The sequence below is a fragment of the Monodon monoceros genome, unplaced genomic scaffold, assembly GCF_005190385.1.
Source record: "Monodon monoceros isolate NGI ecotype Baffin Bay Population unplaced genomic scaffold, NGI_Narwhal_1 Super_Scaffold_18, whole genome shotgun sequence".
NCBI lineage: Eukaryota > Metazoa > Chordata > Mammalia > Artiodactyla > Monodontidae > Monodon > Monodon monoceros.
The window spans coordinates 175,465,584-175,485,575 of NW_021703774.1; the positions used below are offsets into that span (position 1 = coordinate 175,465,584).

General features: G+C 59.7%; 1 protein-coding gene across 8 annotated transcripts in view; it reads right to left on the bottom strand.

The window, feature by feature from the left end:
• The window catches only part of CAMTA1 (calmodulin binding transcription activator 1), an 823,330-nt gene that overhangs the window by 78,081 nt on the left and 725,257 nt on the right, over window positions 1-19,992 (bottom strand). For 6 of the 8 annotated variants that reach the window (XM_029227275.1, XM_029227277.1, XM_029227281.1 and 3 more), the window contains 4 exons: window positions 14,982-15,122; window positions 11,663-13,503; window positions 5,998-6,124; window positions 298-432 (listed from right to left, as the gene is read on the bottom strand). In XM_029227275.1, the coding sequence (XP_029083108.1) occupies window positions 298-432; window positions 5,998-6,124; window positions 11,663-13,503; window positions 14,982-15,122 (2,244 nt within the window). Of the gene's footprint in view, window positions 1-297; window positions 433-5,997; window positions 6,125-11,662; window positions 13,504-14,981; window positions 15,123-19,992 lie in introns of those variants that run through there. The other 2 variants (XM_029227284.1, XM_029227285.1) reach the window with 2 other exon arrangements.

The following is a 19,992-nucleotide window of genomic DNA, read 5'->3' on the forward strand; positions in this document are numbered from 1 at the left end:
CTGGACCCTGCTGCCCCAGGTCTGTCCGGAGAGGGGCCTCTCAGCGGCTCAGGGGCTTGTCTGGCCACTCAGACGCCCTGGCAAGCCCTGGGTCCAAGCTCACCTACTCACTCCGTCCCAGGGAAAGCCCGAGATTGAGGGTGGGGACCAGCCGGTCCTCTCGAGGTGCGACTTGCACCCCGAGCAGCAGAAGTTAGGAAACCTGGATGCTTCCTCCTTTTTCACACCTTGCACACAGGGTTCCCAAGTGTCCCTCTCCCTTGGGGCCTGGCAAGGCGACCCGAGCGCTGTCCTTACCGTCCAGTGACAGCCAGTCGTGCTGGGGGGACGGGAGTGTGGGCAGGGCCCGAGCTTTGTACTCAAACACCGCTGAGTTGGAGATGATCTGGTTGTTGAAGGCAACTTGTAGGGTCACAAGACCAGTGTCATGGGCTGAAAGCAAAGGAAAGAGCTGTCAGGGAGGGAGGAGGCCGGGGCATGGGCACACTCCAGCCTCATGTCCCCACCCAAGGGCCAGGAGGACCCTCTCCCCACTGCCCTTCATGGATTAGCCCTGCCTGGGCCTGCTCATTCCTCAAGGTCAGAGGCGGGGGGAAGGGCTTTAGGTGCAGCATTTGCTTTGGACTCCTTTGTGCTATTTCTCTGTTTCGCCTTTTCCTGCAAGCTTGTCCTGACTCACTTAGCACGGCCTTCTGTGTATTTTCAGAAGTTCTTCTGCATCCCCGATAAAGGCCAGAGCTTCGTCTGTGCCTGTTACTCTGAGCCCAGTGGTGCTGGGCAGGAGGCTGGCGTAAACCTTGCGTCTCGCGCCCCCCCCCACCCCGCCCCGACGCCTGGATGTCAGGCTTCGGGAAGACCGTCCCTTATGGGCCTCATGAGCTGCTCTGACCCCGACACGGGGCTCAATGAAAGCTATTAGTTGAGTAACGCAGGGGACATTCTCACTGCTCCCAAGAGGAGAGCCTACCTGTGGCAGAGAGACTTGCTTCATTTCTGGGGGTGAGGCTGCTTTTGAAGTCTTGGGGGCCAGGGGGTGTATACAGGCTGCTCCGCCCCGCCGGGCCTCAGCCTCTGGTAGATAGCAGGGTTCTGTGGTCTCTGCCCTGCTTTTCTGGAACCAGTGCCCAGGGCCTCCCCAGGACAGATTTCCAGGGAGGACGCACCCGGGGATCGTGTTACTGTTTGGGCTCTTGGTTTTCCGAAGCTTAGACTGGAGGAAGCTCTCCAAGTCAGCTGCTCCCCAGGGCAGAGTAAAGCCCTGGCTTCCCTCTGAGGTCTTCTGATGCAGCCCTCGCTGCCCACGGGAAAACCAACTCGTTGAGGTGTGGCCTCCCTCCATCCCAGGTGTATGTGTTACGCAATGGTCCCCAGAGCAGGTCTTCGGGAAGTCATTGCCCCAAGATGACCAGTGTGTTTTTTTTTCCCTGTGCTTTCCACCCTGGTGCGGTCCCTCGGCTCCAGATCACAAGCTGGCTCCACGGTGGGTGGGGTACCACTGGAGATCCCGCCGCGCCTCTCTGGGCAGGGGGCCCCAGCCAAGTCCAGACCTCCCTAGGCTCTGATGGCATCCCCAGGCAGATCTCCAAGCTCGTGGTTACTCGTCTTCCCTGGAGATTTGCCTCGTTTACCAACAGGAGGGTAGGGCGTCAGCGAACGCCCCATCGGAGCCCACTCAGCTCTGTTCCTCTGGGCAAGTCTGCTGCCTCTCGCTGGCCCCCAGGGAGCTCAAGCCTTCTCTGTACCAGACATTCCAGCTGGAGGGTACTCCTCACCTGCCGCTCATCTTCCACCATCTCTTGGCACGTGTACAACCTGCCGTGACGCTGGAACAGTGGCAGATCCCAAGGCATCCCGTCCTTCCCCAGAGAGACAGAGCGAAGAGGACCTGTCATAGCCTCCTGGGTCCCAGCCCAGCACCCCGGCGCATGCGGGCCTGTCACCCAGGACACTTCCTGGACTCACTTTCCCTCCCCCGCGTTGAGTCCATCAGCAAGCCCTGGGTCCATTTACTTCTCTCCATCCTGATGGCCACCACGGTACCCAAGCTGCCATCATGTCTTGCCTAGATGCCTGGACTCCTGCATTAGCGTCCTGCCCAGGGCACCCTCAGCACACCTGAGACCTACCTGTTCTGCTGGGATGGTGTTAGGGTGGGGGGCACACTCCAAAGCCTCCACAGGAAATCAGTGGGAGTGTGTTGCCCAAGGGAGCCTTCCTCCTTAAATCGGGAAAGGTTACCCCTCTGCCGCTTCCTATGGTTTCTCTGCTTCTTTCTTCCCTCCTACAATCCATTCTCCCACACACCCAGATTCATCTTTGAAAGACATAATTTAGATCAAGCCACTCCCCACTTAAGACTAATGGCTTCCGTTGCAAGTACAACCTAATCAGACTCCTTCTTATGACTTAGAAGGATGGACATGATTTGTTCTCTGCTATCTTCTCCAACCTAGCCACCTCCAACTCACCCCACCTTTATATTTCTTCAACTTGCCAAACCTGTTCCTGCCTCAGGGCCTTTGCACTTCCTTTGCCCTCTGCCGGATGTTTTCCTCCCATGCTTCCCATGACCAGCTCCATCTCATCATTCAAGTTGCAGCCTAATGTCCCAGCCTGTGAGAGGATCTGTCCAAAGGAACGTCCCGTTTCCCAAGTTACCTTATCACATGACCATATTCTAGTGTTTTCTCCAGTGATCTTGGTTATTTCTTTGTTTCCTTGTTTGTTTTTTCATCTCCTACAGTAGAATGTAAGCTCTGTGAGAGCTGGGAGCCAGTCTGTCCTGATCACCTCTTTATGCCCAGGGCCAAGGTCAGTGCCTGGCCTGTTATGGCCCGTCAATACCTGTTTGTCGAGTGAATGCAGTGCACTTGCTCATCTCATTTTGAATTTCATCTTTTGCCTTTGGTGACTCCAAGGAATCCAGCGTGAGGCTGTCCAGAAGCCCCCAAACAAAGTCTTTTTGTTGGGGGGCTTCCTCCATCTTCTCCAAGGACCAGGTTGCCTTTCCTAAATCCCAAGTCCTCCTTCACCACTGCTTCACCAGAGCTCACTGGCTTGAATTGGTTTTCTCCCTCCTGACCTTGGAACACTACTGGAATCTTGCAAGAGGCAGTTTCCATGCCTGTGTGTCTTCTGCGGCCAGTGATGGAGGGGGAGCCGCCCAGAACCATGTTCTTGGTCAGGGTCGAGTCTCCCCAGCTGTTTTGCCTGGGCATGTGCGCGAGGCCGGTAGGCAGGGGCCATTTGCACCCCCTGTGCCCCCTCTTCCCATGTCATTCTAGCTCCTCAGGTGACCTGGCTTGTGCTCCCAGGCCTCTGAGCCCTTCTTTTAGGTGAGGCCAGTTTGGTTCTGGTTTCAAGTGTCCTTTCTTTAAGATCAGCTCCAGGTTCCCCAAGGCTTTGGGAGACCCAGGGAAGAGGTCCCTGAGAAGCCAGCATTGTCCCCCAGGGTGCATGACCGGCTCCTTCCTGGACTGAGAGCTCCTCGCGGTCAAGGTTAGAGTTAGGGGCTGGGTCCACTCCAGGTGCCTACCAGTGCCTGGCAAACTACTTGACGAATGAAGAAATGAACAAATGCATGTAGCACCCAGTGCTCTCTTACTGAGTGACATGTTTTAGTTTGGGCCTCAAAACAAGGATGTCCAAAAAGGACGCCCCCTCTTTGTGGTTAGGGGTGGAACAGGGTGGGGCCCCCAGCCCACAGGCTGCCTGAGCCTCTCTGGGTCCAAGATGCAAGATGTTAGGGGAGCCTAAACCACTAGGAGGCATAGTGACCTGGGCAGACTCTCCTGCCAGCTCTGGGACCAGGAGAACTGCCTGCTGATACCTAAACAGCCCTGGACCCCTCTCCCAACTCCCCTCCCCACAACCAGGACTGAAACAGCAAGGCCTCACTCATGAGCAGCTTGATGAATTCAGCATGTAAGCCAGGAGCTTCCTGGACCTGCCCTCATCTCAGCCCCTTGCCCATCTGGCCGGTGATTTCTACAGATGTAGAAATGGGGACTGAGAGAAGTCAACCTCCGGGCTCACGTCACCCGACGGTAACTGGCTGATCTGGGAGGTGCGTGATGTGACTGCTCCAGCACCCAGGATTTGCCAGGTCCTGGCCTGGGACGCCATCCAGACGGCACGCAAAGGCCAATCTTTTTTTATTTTTTTGGAGGGGTCGGATAACTCAGGACAGGCGAGGTCTCGGTCTTCGGCCAGGCAAGAACCAGGTACAGGAAGTGGTATCTATTTATAGGCTGGGCCAGTCCCTTTCCAGGAGCAGGTGATAAGTGGATCGTTAAGAACACGCTGCCCCTCCCCCTACCTCACCAGTGGCGGTGGGGGGCTGCATGAGCCACACGCGGCCCCGAGCTGTGATAGGCTGACCCGGCCTGGCTGGCGTCAGGATGGCTGCGCTCCAGCCCCAGGAGGGCTGCTGGGAGCCTGGGAGCAGGGGGGAGATGAGTGGGAGCCAGCCAGGCCGCTGGCGGGGGCAGGGCCAGCAGAGGAAGCCACCACAGGCACCAGGCCTGGCTCCCTGGGATGTTTGCGGTGCAGAGGCCGCTGCATTCAAGCGGAAGCTGAGTATGTGAGCCCAGCCCTGGAGCAGCGGCATTCTGCTCCAGTGGGCTGCGTGGGGAGATGGAGAGATAGATAGATAGATAGAGAGAGAGAGAGAGAGAGAGAGAGAGAGAGAAGAATGTTCCATGTCAGCTTGGGAGCCCCAGGCTAGGGTGATGGTGCTGGGTAAGGCAGACAGCTCCAGCGGCCGGAGGTTCAAGCTGGACCACCCCAGGTGAACCAGGCCCCTGGCACGGGCCAGCTCTACTCCTGCCCTGGGGACCCCCCGGCCCTACTTCTCTTCCCCACCCCGGTCCTCCACGGGGAGCGTTCTCTCTCTCTCTGTCTCTCTCCTTTTTGTCGGCTGCAAATAACACGGAGTGGGACCCTCCGCCCTCCCCGCCCGCCTCCTCGCCTGCCTTTCCGCCCATCATCTGGGCCAGCTGGACGGGTCGTCCCTGGAACTAATGATGTGCGTGAGGGGCCGGTCAGGGGTCCTCCCAGCACCAACCCAGGGAACAGAGAACGTGAGCAGATTCCTTCATGAACATCCACCTCTTTTTTGGGACGTGCCAGGCGCTTTTCGAGCCCTTGGTCACACGTGGTGACCAAGAAAGACACAGACCCTGTCCTCATGGAGCCAACAGGCCAGTGGGGAGGAGGTAATGGTCAGAGGCCAAGGGCAAGTTGACCAGGCAGGGACACCAAGCTACGCCCCGCCCGAGTGATAGGGACAAGGTCAGAGCCAGGGGGACGGCCCCCGGGGCCTCCGGGGCCTGAGAGCCAAAGGAGACGATGTGCCTGTGCCTCCTTCTGGCCATGGGGTGGCTGGCGTCAGCAGCCTCTCAAAGGAGTTTCTGTGGGTTATTCTCAGTCTGACGCCCCCTCCCCTGCGGTCTGCCGGGCCTTCTCCATCCCTCTCTGACCCGCTCTGTGCCGCAGGGGACTGGCCCCGTGGACCGCATGGCCTGGGCCCTCTCGTCCTTGTGACTTCTGTGTGGCTTCAGCTGTGTGAGGCATGGGCGGGGGGGGGAGAGAGGGCGGCCTCGTGGCCCCGACCCCATAAGCGGCTCCTTTTGGGGCCCTTCCGCCCGCCTGGCTCTCACCAGCTCCTGTAACCCTTCAGGTGGAGGGTGATTAGAGCTTCCTGCTGTGACCAGTCCTGGGTGTGTCACCCTGGCTCATTGGTCATCTAAGCAGTCCTCCATCAGGTTCTCTTCAAAACCCAGCCAAGCTCACCTGTGTCCCCATCTATCATGCTAAGGGGGCCATGAGTCCAGAACAGATGCCATTATGATAGCTGATCCAGGACCCACTCCTTCACCGTGGAGGAAACGGAGGCCCAGGGTAATGACACAAGTTGCTCCAGGTCACCCCCTCCAGGCTGACTCGGAGTCCAGCGCTCTGGGGCCCTGCGGCCTCTGCCGGGAGGCGGCCTCTCACCTGGGCAGTAGCAGCGGAGCACCCCGGGCTGAATCAAGGACGCAGGCACTGAGATCTGGTCGAACAGGCAGCTGTAATTATTGCTGGCTTCTTGCCACGGGCCTGTGATGAGAACCTTCACTCCTCCCTGGAGGGAACAGAGACCAGCGGGGGGCAGAGGTCAGCCCCAGAGGGAGGGATGAGGGACACAGGCCCCCGTGGCTGCACCCCCAGCCCATGTGCTTGTGGAAAATGCAGACTGCCGATTCCCGTAAGCCCTACTTTTGAGAACCACTGTTTCAGGACTGTGGTGGGAAGGAGGCCCCCAGCCTCCCTCCCGGCGCTCTCAGGGGTCCCCAGATGCTCCTGGCCTTCCTCAGCTGGCACCCAGCACGGGGGCCACCAGTTCGGATCCCTGACCCCCTCCTGGAAGTGAAACTTTCAGCTCCAGGCAGAAGGCAGCACAGAGTTTTTCAAGCTTTTCCCCCCAGGATGCACCTGAGAACTGGCGGGGGGTGGTGGGGGACCCCTGAGAGGAAATGGAGGGGAGGGAAGGGCCTTTCTCTGTCATTTGCTTGTGGACAGATTGTGTGAACTCTGAGCTACGGAAATGGGCTTGAGCTTCTTAGTGGCCTGCAGGGACTGGACCTTCTGGCGGGGAGATGAGGGGAGACCCGGGATGCCCAGGGTGTGGTGGGGATAGCCAGGGGTGGGAGGCAGCGAAGTGGGGCTGGATGAAGAAGGTAATGAGAAAGAAAGCAGAACAGAAAATTGGAAGGAAGGCTCAGAGCTGGAGGGGCTCAGAGGTTGCCATGGTGGCCAGACGGCCCCCTCACTGTGTACAGACACAGTACACGCAAGCACCGATGTGCTTACAGCCTGGCTGGGCTGCAGCTGCTCCCACAGGGCGAGAGCCGGGGAGTGGGGGGAAGGGGGATGCAGGAGTGGGGCTCAGATGACCTTGCTCAGCTCAAGGGGAGAGGGCCCTGCCCCCAAGGATCCCAGAGGCGCCCAGGCGCAGGACAGCACCCGAAGGGTACAGGCGCTCCCTGACCTCTGGCTGGAACCAGCCAGGGCAGCCACAGAGCAAGGAGGGTGGCCTTACGTCTCGGTGCCCCGGGCAGTCCTGTCTATTGTCCGAGCTTAGTGATTAATAGCCGCCTGTCCTGCCTGATGCGAGCAAGGCGGTGTAGGTGCCCTACTCAGAGCTCAGCTGAGGGGAAGGCCAGGCAACTGAGTCAGGGAGGCCCGCCCCGGGGGTGCAGAGGGTGGGCTGGCTGTCCTCTGGCTCTCCTGGTCCTTCGTGAGCTCCCGCCTCCTCTCCCGGCAGGGGGCCAAGCTCTGCTCAGGACGGGGTGGAGAGCACCACCTAGTGTCCAGGCAGGAGAAGGTCGAGCGGCGCGCCTCCTGGACACTGGGGGGGGGGGGGGGTGGAGGGGGTGAGGAGTGCGGCCTGAGGCCCTCCTTCCCCCACCTCTCCAGGCCAGAGAAGCCAGACCCTAGTTCTCCTGCTGCTCCTAATGCCAGTGAGACGTTCTCTCCTGCTCAGTCCCCCGTTCCTGGGTGACCTGTCCTTGGCACTGGCCCATCCGTGCTCTGGAGGGACCCCGGCCTCGACACAGGACTGGCTGTTGAGGCTCCGCACAACGTTCCTGGAAGCAGACCTGGCCTTGGGCATCAGCAGTAGGAGGGGGTGTTTCCAGGGATGAGGTGGAAGTGGGTCCCTCACAGCCCAGCACAGAAGGGAGCTTCCCCTACGGAAGGGGCTCTCCCAGACTGGAAGGCCTTCCACCTGTGCTCTTGGATGGGCCTTCCTTCCTCTGCCTGGAATGGCTGGAGAAGTCATCTTACTGCTAGACAATCAAAGTTTGGAGGGTGGTAGACAGAGCTCAGGACCAGGAGCCAAAGGCAGGAGGCCTGCCTCTGCCCCTCGTAGCTGTGTGTCCTCAGTCAAGTGGCCCAACCTCTCTGGGTGGCATTTGAACTTTAAGGACCCTCTGGCCTTGACATTCTTTGGTTCTGATATATGGCTCCGCAGAGAGATTTGGAGTTCTGTCGGAGTGGCGGGGCTGGAGCCAGCATCCTTGGGCCCACAGGCTGGGAGTGGGCTCCTGGCTGGGATATGTACCATATGGCACAGGTAGAACCTGACTTTGGGATGCCTGGGGGCACCAGAGGCCAGCTCAGGGCACGATCCACCCTGGATCCTGGGCAATGGAAGAGCAGTGTCTTCAAAAGGCCACAGACAGTTACTCTGTGAGAAAAAAAGAAAGAAAAAAACCCCAGTAACCCCAATCAGTAGCGCTAGCATGAAGCCAGGGCTGCTGTGAAGAACAAAGGACTGCAGGAACTACCGGAGAACATCAGGACCTTCTCCACGGAAACTGCTGCGGGAGGGGCTCAGCATCCATCAGTTCAGGAGATGGTTTCCATGGCAACATCGGCCTGGCTGTGCTGAATCGCTGTGATGCAGGCACCTGACAGCTCTAATTGCAGCCTCCTGTGCCTGGGGCGGCAGGAGTGTCCGTGGAGGGAGATGACGCAGAAGCATTTGGGGGAGGAGAGGCAGCAACACATGCTATCTGAGGTCTCTGTGCCCTGGGATCCCTGAGTAAAGGACCTGGATTTCTGATGCCCCTAGGGCAGATCCTGGGGGCCCAGGGGCACCTCCAGCATAGGGGTGTGTGTGTGTGTGTGTGTGTGTGTGTGTGTGTGTGTGTGTGTGTGCAGGTGAAGAGGCAGACAGAGCAGAGGGGAAGCGGGAGCAGCCTGTGGTGGGGGAGGGATGCTCAAGAAGAGACAGTAAGATGGCCCTGGTCTTAGCATCCCTGCGAAGTGAGTGCCTGGGCACCCTTGAATTTTAGAGCTGGGTGAGGATGCTGAGCGACTGGCTAGATCTGGGCTCCTGACACAGGTGGCAGGCAGGCTTCTTCCCAGCAGAGAAGGGGAGAGGGCGAAGGGTACCATGCCAGCCGGTGAGGGCGGTGCTATGAGGAGAGAGGAAGGACGGGGGAGAGATGCTATCTCCGGCAGGAGAGCCCAGGAGGGTCGGCCCCTGCGGCTGGACTGGGTGGGGGAGGATGGCGGGGAGGGAGTGGCCGGCAGAGCCGCTGGGGCCTCAACAGAGGCCTCTCCGAGCAGCCACGTTGGGCTCCAAAGGGCCCAGCTGGTGGCATTTGCGCATTTCCCAAATCAAACTGAATTTGAGCTGCTTTTGTTTCTGGGTAGCTGGAAGCATCCAGAGCTTCTGGAAAAGCGGGGCTGCCGCTCCCTCTGCGAGGTGCCCGGGCCATCTTTCCTTTCTCGTTCCCATGCCGCCCTCGCGTGGCGAGCTGCTGAACTGACTTTCTCCGAGGTACAGTTTAGGGATCTGCAGGCCGGTGCTCTGATACAGGACAGAGAGCGCCAGGCCTGCCAAGAGCCCCTGACCAGTGCCCGCAGGTCCCAGCGGCTGGAAGGAGGGCCTGGACCCGCCCAGGGATGTGCACTCAGCTTACAGGTTGAGTCCCGGGATGAAAAGCTCCTCCTGCCGAAGGACACGGGCACCGGGGCGCCTCAGAGCGCCCTGAGGAAGGACCAGATCTCCAAGGTCGGAGGACTTGGAGGGCCTTGAGGCCACCCCTGCTCAGCCACGTACAGATCAGGACACTAAGGCCCAGGAGGCAGTGCCCCGACTCCCAGCTCTGACCTCCTTGAACCCCAGTCCCAGGCCTCCCTCCCAGCCCCTCGGAATTGCTTTCTTAATCCCCGTGGGGAGCCAGCTGCTGGGCTGAGCTGACCTTTCACCCCAGGGGATGGGGTCACAGCGAGCCACACCAAGAGGAAACTGAGTCAGTCTTCTGGAGTCTTGGGGGTCCATGGTGGTAGGGGGAGTCCCTGGAGGTGGGTGGAAGAGGCAGGGCTGCTGGAGCTCTTCGCTCAGTCCTGACAACCCAGTGAGGAAAGCGCTAGTATTGCCCTAGTCTTAGAGACAGGAAAGGCAGCGACCTTTGCCCAAAGTCACCACCGGCTAGTAAAGTGGGGGGCTGGATTTGAATCCAGACTGTCCAGCCCCAGCGCCGTGCCCCACACCACGTAGGGCAGTCACCTCTGGACACCTGAGCTGTGATGAGCCTGCTGCCCGAGGACACAGTGCACGGGCAGAGCAGCTCTTACACCTGCTGTATTTCTGGGATGCTCCTGTCCCAAGGGGGCCACTACCTGGGCTAATGTGGCATCTGAGAGCTGGGGGCGTTCATACACAGTGAGCAGCCTCTTCGCCACGGCCGAGGCAGGAGGACACGTAAAGGAGCACAGTGGGCCGTGAGTTGTGATGGCCACAGAGTAATAACCAATAACAGAACAATAAACTATTGATTACTTACTACGGGCCAAAGACTTTACCAAGAAGCAAGTACTATTATCACCCCCACTTGATAGGTGAGCAAACTGAGTCACAGGGAGGGAAAATCACAGCAGAGGCAGGACTGACACCCAGGGCTGCCCCCTGAGACATGCCCTCCACCCTGGGCCTCAGTGTCCCCTTCACCAGGGCCTGGGGGAGACTGGGAAGCCGACACAGGCTCTCAGAAATGCTGCGCTTCTCAGGGAACCCCGTTAACCCTGTCCCAACTCGGGCATCGTCCTGGGAGCCCCTGCCAGCACCTGGGGCTGGAAAGTGCACGGGTTTAGCCAGCATTCCTGCTCTGCCCATGTCAGAAGACCTTCTGCGTGGTTTGCGTCGCTGCCTTGAGGTACCCCATGAGCTTCAGCGTCTCTCAGGAGCACCCTTCCCTTGGTGTCTTGGGCAGCAGCCCCTGCGCTAATGTCTAGGGAAGGTGGCAGTGGAGCCACGGGAGCCGTGGGCAGCCACCTCCCAGGGGAGAAAGTGCTGATCGGGGCCCCCATATGCTGCTCTCCAAACACCTGGCAGGTGCACTGGGAGGGGTCAGGGATCGTGTCCTATTGGGCAGCAGGAGGTTAGGGAACACTTGGGCCACTCTGTCCCCTTCCTACGCCATTCTACTTCAGAGGAAAAGCAAAGGTTCCTTCCTTAAGCACCTGGGCCACCGTGGCAAGACCTGGGTCGTCCTGCGGTCCTGGGCTTTGGAGCAGTGATTCTCAACATCAGATCTCAGCCCCCCCGGAAGTGAGACAGACTGTGGGGTGGGGGGATGTCTTTGATTTTGTAGAGGCTGGATATACCACCAAAATCTCACAGATGACTCTTTGGAAGCTGTACCCTCCCTCTCAATTTGCTGGGAATTTGTTTTTGCTTTGTTTTGTGAAACAAATCGAAAGCAATGGATACAGATGGTCTATAGTGGTGATTTCCAAATATTTTTCCAGCAGCCCTAGGATGCTTTTTTGAAAAAAAAAAAAAAAAAAGGCAAAGCAAAACATAGGTGGAATCTTAAGACATCGGCCAGGTGACAGCGGTGACAGCAAACATTGCTCTGGCAGAGTTGGGAGGGCCACCTGGCCTCCGAGGAGACCCCTGATTTTAAAGCTACTTGCTCCTGTGAGGACTGAGAACAGCAGAGAGAGCTGGGGGTATTTCGGGCACCGTGGGGACAGAGGGAGGGGACAACTGCATGGTCCAGAGCTTCGAGGGAAGGGCAGCCACACGCAAACGAGCATCCCTTGCTGGGTGCTGGCGGGCGGGCAGGTGAGGCTGGTGCGGGAGGCTACGGCAGTGACAGCTTACCTCCGGGTAAGACCACTCTGGAGAGTAGTCGGTCACCATGAGCACCCGTCCGCTCTGCTGCAGCATCCCCAGGGTGCCCGGGGCTGAGGCGGCCGAGACTACCTCGGCAACGTGCATGTAGGCCATGGTGCTGGCCCCGCCCTCGGCGCTGCTCAGCTGCAGGCTGCCCTGCTGGGGGCTGCAGCAGGGGATGCACATCTCTGCCTGGGTGAAGGGGGCACGGGCCCCGTCCTCTGACTGCGAGAGCGCTGCGCCATCCCCCGACACCAGCTGGTGCCCGTAGATGGCGCTGCCGCCCCCCTCCACGGAGATGAAGTCGTTGATCAGGTCGGAGAACTGGTTGCCGAAGGAGATGTCGAAGTGGTCCAGGCTGAGCTCCATGTTGGAGGCGTGGCCCAGGCCGGGCTGGGCCACGGGGTAGAGTCCCTGCACCACGTTGCCCGGGAGGAGGGGGACGCCGCCGGCGCTGCGGATCACCCCGGTGGGCTCGGGTTGCAGGTAGTGCTCGGAGCTACAGGCCTGCAGCTCCCCGGACTTGATCAGGCCCTCGCCCCCTTCGGCCACCTGCGAGGTCTCCATGGTGACCTCCCCTTCCGCCGCCATGGCCTGGAAATTGGCCTGAAACTGCATGAGGTGGAGGGAAGAAGTGGACTCAATCCGTGTCTCCGCGTGGCCGCTGCAGGAGCTGGTCTGTGACGACGCCTCCGTTTTCACCGTGGGCATCACAAAGGTGCCCCCAGAGTCACCCAGGCTGCTGTGGGCGTTCTGCTCAATGGGGAGGGGCTTGCTGGCGTCCTGCAGGAAGAAGCTCGGGGAAGGGGTCTGGTGGACGTGGGGGCCCGTCTGGCTGAAGCTGGATGTGTAGTCCTTGTTGGAGTCTATTGCACTGAAGTCCATCTGCTCCAGGGTGGTGCTGGGGCTCAGGCCGCCGCCCGACGGCAGGAGGCTGGAGCCGGCGCTCAGGGTGAGGGAGCTGGAAGCCGCGGCCGCCGCGGAGGAGGAGTAGGCCTCCTTGGCCATCTGCTGCTCGAAGGAAGTGTCTTCGGTCTTAATCTCCTTGGTCAGGACGGTGGTGAAGCCGAAGCCCCTCTCCACTGGTGGCGAGTGCCGGACGTCGGCGCTGACCATCTCGGCTTTCAGGCCTCCGCCCCCGTACGTCTGGCCTTGCTTTGGGTTATTGAGGAAACAGTCGGGGTCAAAGTTCATGGTGGTTTCTGGAATCTTCCGGCCCCCGTCGAGGGTGGTGGAGAGGACGAGCTCTTCGGACACATTGGTGGGCAGCATGGACAGGCTCTCCGAGCTGCCCGTGGTAGGGAAGGCGAACTTGTGGCCGTCGGAACTCACGGCCAGGACGAGGCCCTGAGAGGCGTCGGGCGACAGGAGGTGTTGGTTGGGGCCTGCGGTGGGGGACATGGTGTACACGGCCTCGTTGGTGACCTCGGACATGAACACCGTGGCGCTCTGGGACAAGCTCCCCATCACGGAGGCCACCGCCATGCTGGACACGCCCGTGACCACGGGGCTGTCCGCCATGTCCGGGTCGCTGTTGAGCCCGCTGCTGATGGAAACCGGGGAGCTCTGGGTGGTGTCGGGGACCTCCACCTGGTTGGTGGAGGAGACCTCTGTGCTGTTTTGGTGCAGCAGTACCGGCTTGGCCACCTTGCCGTTCCTCTTCTCGCGGCTCAAGCCCTTGCCGTGGCTGTGCTCGTGCTTGCCCTCGGATACGTCGTTGTGCTGCACCTCCGCGTGGCCCCCGTAACCCCCCGTCCGCGGCTCCACCTTCGGCGAGATGATGCGGTGTTTGGCACTGTTACACTTGTGGTGCACACTGCTGCCCGCTCCTGCGGAGATCAGAAGCGCAACACGCGCGCACGCACACGCACACACGTGCACACACACACACACGCAGAGTGTCAGAGCTAGGACTGCAGTGGGCCCCATCCCTGAGCGCTGGGGTCTGGCAGAGCCCAGCCTGGGAGTCCAGGCTGGCCCTGGCCCCTCGGGGCTGCCGTGGGACGGACACTCAGGGACTCAGGCCATCTTACCCCACCCCGGGTTCTCAGGTGCCCTATGTAACCACCGTCTGGACTGGGGGGCTTTGTCCCTGATGCTCCTTTCAAATAGTAATTGAAGAGCCCCAGTGCATAGGAGGCGGGGAAGGAGAGGCTGGGGAGAATGCTGCACTGCAGGAAAATCCTTCCCACCTTCCGAGGCGTACTCACTGGAATGGCTCAGTCTGGGATGGTGGCCGGGGCCTCCTCCCCTCCCCTGAAGCTTTTCATGCCTGTTCAGGCCACAGTGTCCCGGGAAGCCCCTCTGGGACTGAAAGCCGGTGGTTGATGGTAGGGGGCTGGGGGTGCGGTGGGTAGAGAGCAATGTACTCTCCCTGGACTAGCTCTTAGGCCCCAGGACCAAAGAGGGTTCTAGACTTTATTCCAGAGGCAGAAAGGTATTTGGGGCCACCCCCCACCCCCACTCCATTTAGCTAGCCCGGGCCTATCCTTGGCTCCTTGTGGGATGAAATCCTTCTAAAGACCTGAGCAAGGACCCAGCCCTAAACCCCAGTTCAGTGGCAGAGAAGAAAGAACCTCAGGCTCTGAGCGTTTCTGAGCAAGTTGCACTGGGGCTCTGCCCCCAGGCCTCCACTCCTGTGTAATTTTCATTCCATCTGATAAGGGTGACTCTGCTTTTGATAAAAGAGTGAATTCTCCCCTGATCCGGTTACAGACTCACCAAGATCCCTAAGTATGTGAAGACTTCGCAGAGAAGTGACATGACCCTCTAATGGAAATAGCTAATTAAGGCAGCTAGGGAGTGAAGAACCACATTTCCAAGAGCAAATACCATCATCGGAAACACAGACACATCAGGACAGAGGATGTGGGCCGCTTTACTTTCTTGGAGGAGACAGAGGTAGAAGCAAGAGGTTTAGCTTGAGTGGTCACACCGACTCAGGGCTGATCTCCCAGAAAAGCCTGTGTCGGCCCGGGGACCTGGGCTCCTGCTGCTGCTGCCCGAGATCCCAGGGCCCGGAGGGCACCTGCCACGGGTGGATGTGGACAGAGACCCAACCCTGTGCACTCCTGACTCTGCTGCCCACGTTCCTAGAGGGCGCGCCTCTCCGGAAACTGCTCTCTCCTGTCCAAAGTGGGCTGCCCTCCAGCCGCGCCAGCCCCGCCGGGCAGGACGAGGGAGAGTTGCCCTGGGTGCTGTGCTGTGGTCTGGCTCCTGGCTGACCCGTCTCCCCTTGTGGTCATCACACCCGCTGCCTGGCAGCGCCCCCTCTGCCCACGTGCCCGCTGGGGGCGACCCCGCTCACCCAGGCTGCCAGTGCAGAGGCAGTTGTGGGTCCGCGGCTGTGGCTTGGTCTGGTGGCTGTCAAGGATCTGCTGTACCAGCTGCTCCACCGAGAAGCCCGAGCTGCTGTTCCCGTTGCTGCAGGTCCACTTGATGCCGTGGACTGTGGGGAGAGAGGCGGGGTGGTCAGAGGCCATGGCTGCAGGGGGAATCCTGCGAGGGCCGGGACCTGGGCCCACCCTGAGCGCGGCCCCCTCTCTGCTGGGACACTGGCTTCAGGCACCATGAAGGCATGGCCGTAAGAAGTGGCGGAGAGGAGGGTAGAGAAGGGAGGGCCAGGCTGCCCCATCAGACCCCGCCCCCTGGGGACTTCTGTGCGCCCCCTCTGCCTCCCGTCCTCCTTTCCTGTGGCGCATGGCAGTAGACGCCACAGGGAGTTGCTTTTTTTTTTCGCAAAGACCAAGTACATCGGGTGGCTCTTCCAGGGGTCCTGGAGTGGAGGGGACAGAGAGTGAGCATGGGGAAGGAGAGGTGCCGGAGGCTGAGGGACCTCCCCAGGCCGCAGGTTGTGGAGATGTGGAGACGTGGTGGATGGAGGTTGGGGAGAATGGCTCCCATCCCGACGGGTGGCGGAGGGGGAGCACTTCAGTCTCCTGCTCTCGTCAGGCTTCCCGGCCTCGAGGGATGGCAGACTGGGCACAGCCGGTGCCCCCCGATGGCCCGCCACCCGGACGGCCGCCCTGGGGTTCTGGCTCCACCCTCCTCAACCCTGGAGCCCTGCTGTCCCTGGTGTTGGAGTGGGGGACCCAGCATGACTGAGGGCGGATGGGGCTGGAAGTCTAAGATAACCGACTTGCCTGCCTGGGTGTGTGGACTGACTGAGTTTCACGTCCGCTGTGCTCTCTCATCTGGAGCAGACCTGGCTGAGAGGCAGGGGGCTGAGCCTGGGGGGGCTCTCTGGTGGCTCTGGGGGGCCGGGTCCAGAGGCAGTGAATCCACAGCCCCGGGGCTGGAGCTGGTGCCTGGGGCTTCAGGAGGGACCCAGGTCCCTATGAAGGGGGTGGACGGTGGGAGCTGGTGGTCTGAGAGGGGGAGCAGGGCATCAGGGCACAGGGTCAGGTTAGAGAGAGGCCAGGGGCTTTGCCAGAGCAAGAACAATTTGCTTTCTCCTGATCTCACGTGGACTCCATGGGAAGAACTGTCACAGCTCACAGAGCCTGCCTTTGCTCTCTGAGGGGCACAAGGAGACACACAGGGAGAGTCTACACAGCGGGTAGGAGCTGGGTTGGATTCAGATGTGGATTGGAGTCCAGGTTTTGTTCTGTACTTGCTGTGTGAATTTGGCCAAGTCACCAAACCTCTCTGAGCCTCAGTTTCCTCACCTGCAAAATGGGAATACAAGAGTATCTGCCTCACAGGGTGGCCCGGAGGAAACCCAGTCTCCTGCCTGGCACTCCGTGTGGACCCCGCCAAGAGTAGCTGTTGTCATAACCGTTAATGTTGATGATGACAACGACGGCGACGCACAGCACGCAATGCTGGCCTCGCCCTGGCAGCTTGGCCGATGCTTTGGGAATGGGCCTGGGGAAGGCAGCTTCTTGCTGTGACCTCCACAGGCGGCTCAGCCTTGGAACGCAGCAGGGAGAGCTCCACGGCGCCGTCCGTCTCATGCCTCAGCTCCTTGTGTGCTCCTGTACTTTCATGTAGAACTTCAGTGGTTTTTCAAAGAAAACCCCGGTGTGAGGGTCGTGATCTGCTGGGAACCCCCTGAGGCCGCCACTTCTCTTCTCCTCTCCATGCACCTGCCCAGGTGTTCGCCCAGGATCCTCGCCTCCACTCCATTCTGATGAGGCTCTGACCCCTCGGGAGGTCTTCTGGGCTCTGCCGTTCATTTCTTCAAAAGCGCTGGGGCCCCAGCCCTGCTCCTGGAGGTCCCGAATTCTGGCGGGTCATTGAGAGGGGACGGTGGCTGAGTGGCTTCTGCCTCGAGCTAGCTCAGCTGCCTGGATTTGAATTCGTGGGAGCCTGTTTGTAGCCCTGTGTGATGTGCATGCCCAGGGGTTGGGTGTTTGCAGCCCACCTTTCTGCAGGTGGACAGCGCCTCCCCTTGGGATCCCTCGGGAAAATCTCCAGCAGCCCCAGGAAGCTTGCACTCCCGCTGGCTCAGGCCCACCTCCTGTCTGGCAGCTGGAAGGGACAGCCCAAGCCAGGGGTTTGCAAACCTCATCGTAGCTGTGGAGCACTTTTCGCAAATGAACCTCTACCTGCAAATCCAATATGGAAAACAGATCACAGCAGAAGGGGCCTGGCCCAGGCAGGACTTAGGGGTCAGGGCGTGTCCTCACACCTGGGCCCCCCTCGGCTGAGGACCTTTTCCAGAATCCTCATTTTATAGATGAGAAAACAGAGGCTGAGGGTGGGGGCCAGAGGACAGGACTCAAACCGCTGTACACAGGTGTCCTGTCCCAGCCCAGGGGTTCTGGAGGGGCGCCCAGACTTTTCTTTAAAGCTCTGCACGAGTTCCTCACATGCAGTCAGGATGGCACACACAGGGCTCTGTCTTAAGCCAAGTCTTTAGATTCTGCAAGTGTGAGACCAGAAGCGTCTCCAGAGCTCATCACGGGTGCTTCCATATGTGCAGGACTTGGAGCAAGGGCTCCTTACAAAGCCAGACCAGGTGTTCTCAGGGAACCCTCTCCCGACCCACCCGAGTCTGAACTTGAATCTCTGGAGACATGAGCTAGGCTCAGGCAGCCCCACCTCTGGCTTCTGGCTGCAGGACCCCACCCTACCCAAAGGTCTGGGGTGCTGGCGTTGGGTAGGCTCGCTAACCCCCGGACTGCCCGTCGCCTCTGCTGGAACGTTCTGGCATTTTGGACCAGGCCCCCCCAGTGCTGACAACTGCCGCTCAGACCAGCCTCCTCCAGCCCCCGTGCGGGCGCCGCTCCTGCGTTCTTCCTGCTTCTTGTTCGTCTCCTCATGTTGTGAAGGTTATAAAATGAAAACCCAGTGAAGGGTGACAGATTGCAAGCAGAGAATTTCTGGATACTTAATGCAAATTACCTACTGTCTTAGCGCATCCAATATGCAAATTGCCTCCCTCCCCCTCTGGTGGGGGAGGGGAGAGGAGCCCCCTCCTCGGAGGTGGTGAGCTGTTAGTACCGAATATCAAATACTATCAAGACGGCTTTTAACATGTCATGCTCCGCTTCCCGACACGTAATGAATCAATGGGAAAGGAGATTTCTTTTGGGAAAAGCGTGCTTTATGGAAGGAAGGTTGATACACACGCACGCTGGCCCCCTCCCCCTCCACTGCCTCTCCTCCTTCGTAAAAGCAGCTAAAGGGAAACCCGTAAAAGGTACAGTTGGTGAAATGTAAGGTCATGAACTGGGGCGGAGGGCACAGCAAGAGAAAAGGGAATACCCCCCTGCTCCCCCGCCCAAATCACCTCTTTGTGGCTCTGGGCCACATCGTCCCCTCTGCTCTCTGAGTCTCCGTGGAGGGCTCCTCATTCCCAGGCCACAGTCGGCCGCCTGGGGGTGGGGGTGGCCTGAGTGTTTCCTGCCGAATCCCTGGCCGGGGAGCCTCTAAAGCTCCCCATGTAGGAGGTCTGGACTGTGCTCCCGGGCTGCTCAGGTGATGGAGGGTGGCCTGTCTTGTGTGCCCAGGAAGGCTGGGGCAAGGAAGGTACCAGAGAGGGAGAAGGCGGGCGTGGGTGACTTCTCACAGGCCTGCACAGGACAGGAGTGGCCAGAGGGCCACACTGGCCAGGGGGTGCCGCAGGGTACTTCTGCGGTTCCGCCCACAGTCCTGCTGCTGCCCAGGGACCCCTGCACCTGGGCCCGACACTGGCTCTGCCAGGCGGAGCGCAGCAGGCCCCGTGGGAGGACTGGTCTGCAAGCCGACGGTGCTGACGTGGCCTGAGCACGATGCTCACCCTAACGACCTCCCAGAGCTGGGCAGCCGGGCTAACACTCCTCTGAATAATCAAAAGGAAATCGGTGGCAACAGCCTGGGGCCACGCTTTGGAGACCATCTTCTGATGAGCAATTCACCCAAGAGGCAGCCAGCCGCTGGGAAGAGTGTAACGGAGGTCTGGAGGACGGGGCTGGGGAAGGTATGGGGGTGAACCCTCCACCCCCACCCCTGCCTGGGGCATGCCCGCTCCATCCCAGCCTTGTGGGGGGTTGTAGGTGGAGAGCTTTGGCCAGGTAGGCTTAACTTGACCCCAGGTTGAGCTGCCCTGTCACTCTGTTATGGACAGAGTTGTGTACCCCCCCAAAATTCTTAGGTTGAAACCCTAACCTCCAATTTGAGTATATTTGGAGATAGGGCCTTTTGGAAGATAATTAAGGTTAAATGAGGTCCTAAGGGTGGGTCCTTATCCAACAGAACTGGTGTCCTTATAAGAAGAGGGCGAGCGCACAGAGGAAAGGTCGTGTGAGGACACAGCGAGAAGGCAGCCGTCTGCAAGCCAAGGGGAGAGGCCTCAACAGAAACCACCCCTGCCCACACCTTGATCTTGAACTTCCAGCCTCCGGAACTGTGAGAAGTAAATTCCTACGGCTTAAGCTGCGCAATCTGTAGTGTTCTGTTATGGGAGCCCCAGCTGGCATCAGGGCTCAGGCCTGAGTCCTACATGCCCCTGGGAGAGACCCACCCTGCCCTTGTGCTGCACACGTTGGGTGTGTATGTTTGAGGGGCACTGAGATCTTTCCAGAGTGCCTCCTTTTGAAACCGAGCAGGACCCTGTGGGGCTCCTGGGCACAGAAACCTTTCTGTCCCCCATTTCTTGTTTGTAGGGAGCAGACTCCAGACTCCATGACCTTCCCTGAGTTCCAAAGGGCAGATTTGAACAGTTGCTAAACAAGGGAGGAACAGCCAAGCAACCACCTGAGGCGAGATTAGAGGAACCAGAGAAGCTCATCAAGAGACCACCTGAGACCAGATTGGAGGGGCGCAGCTGATAGACCACCCTCTAATCTTACCAGCAACCCCACGCTTGAACTATTGCTATAAAACTCCTCGTC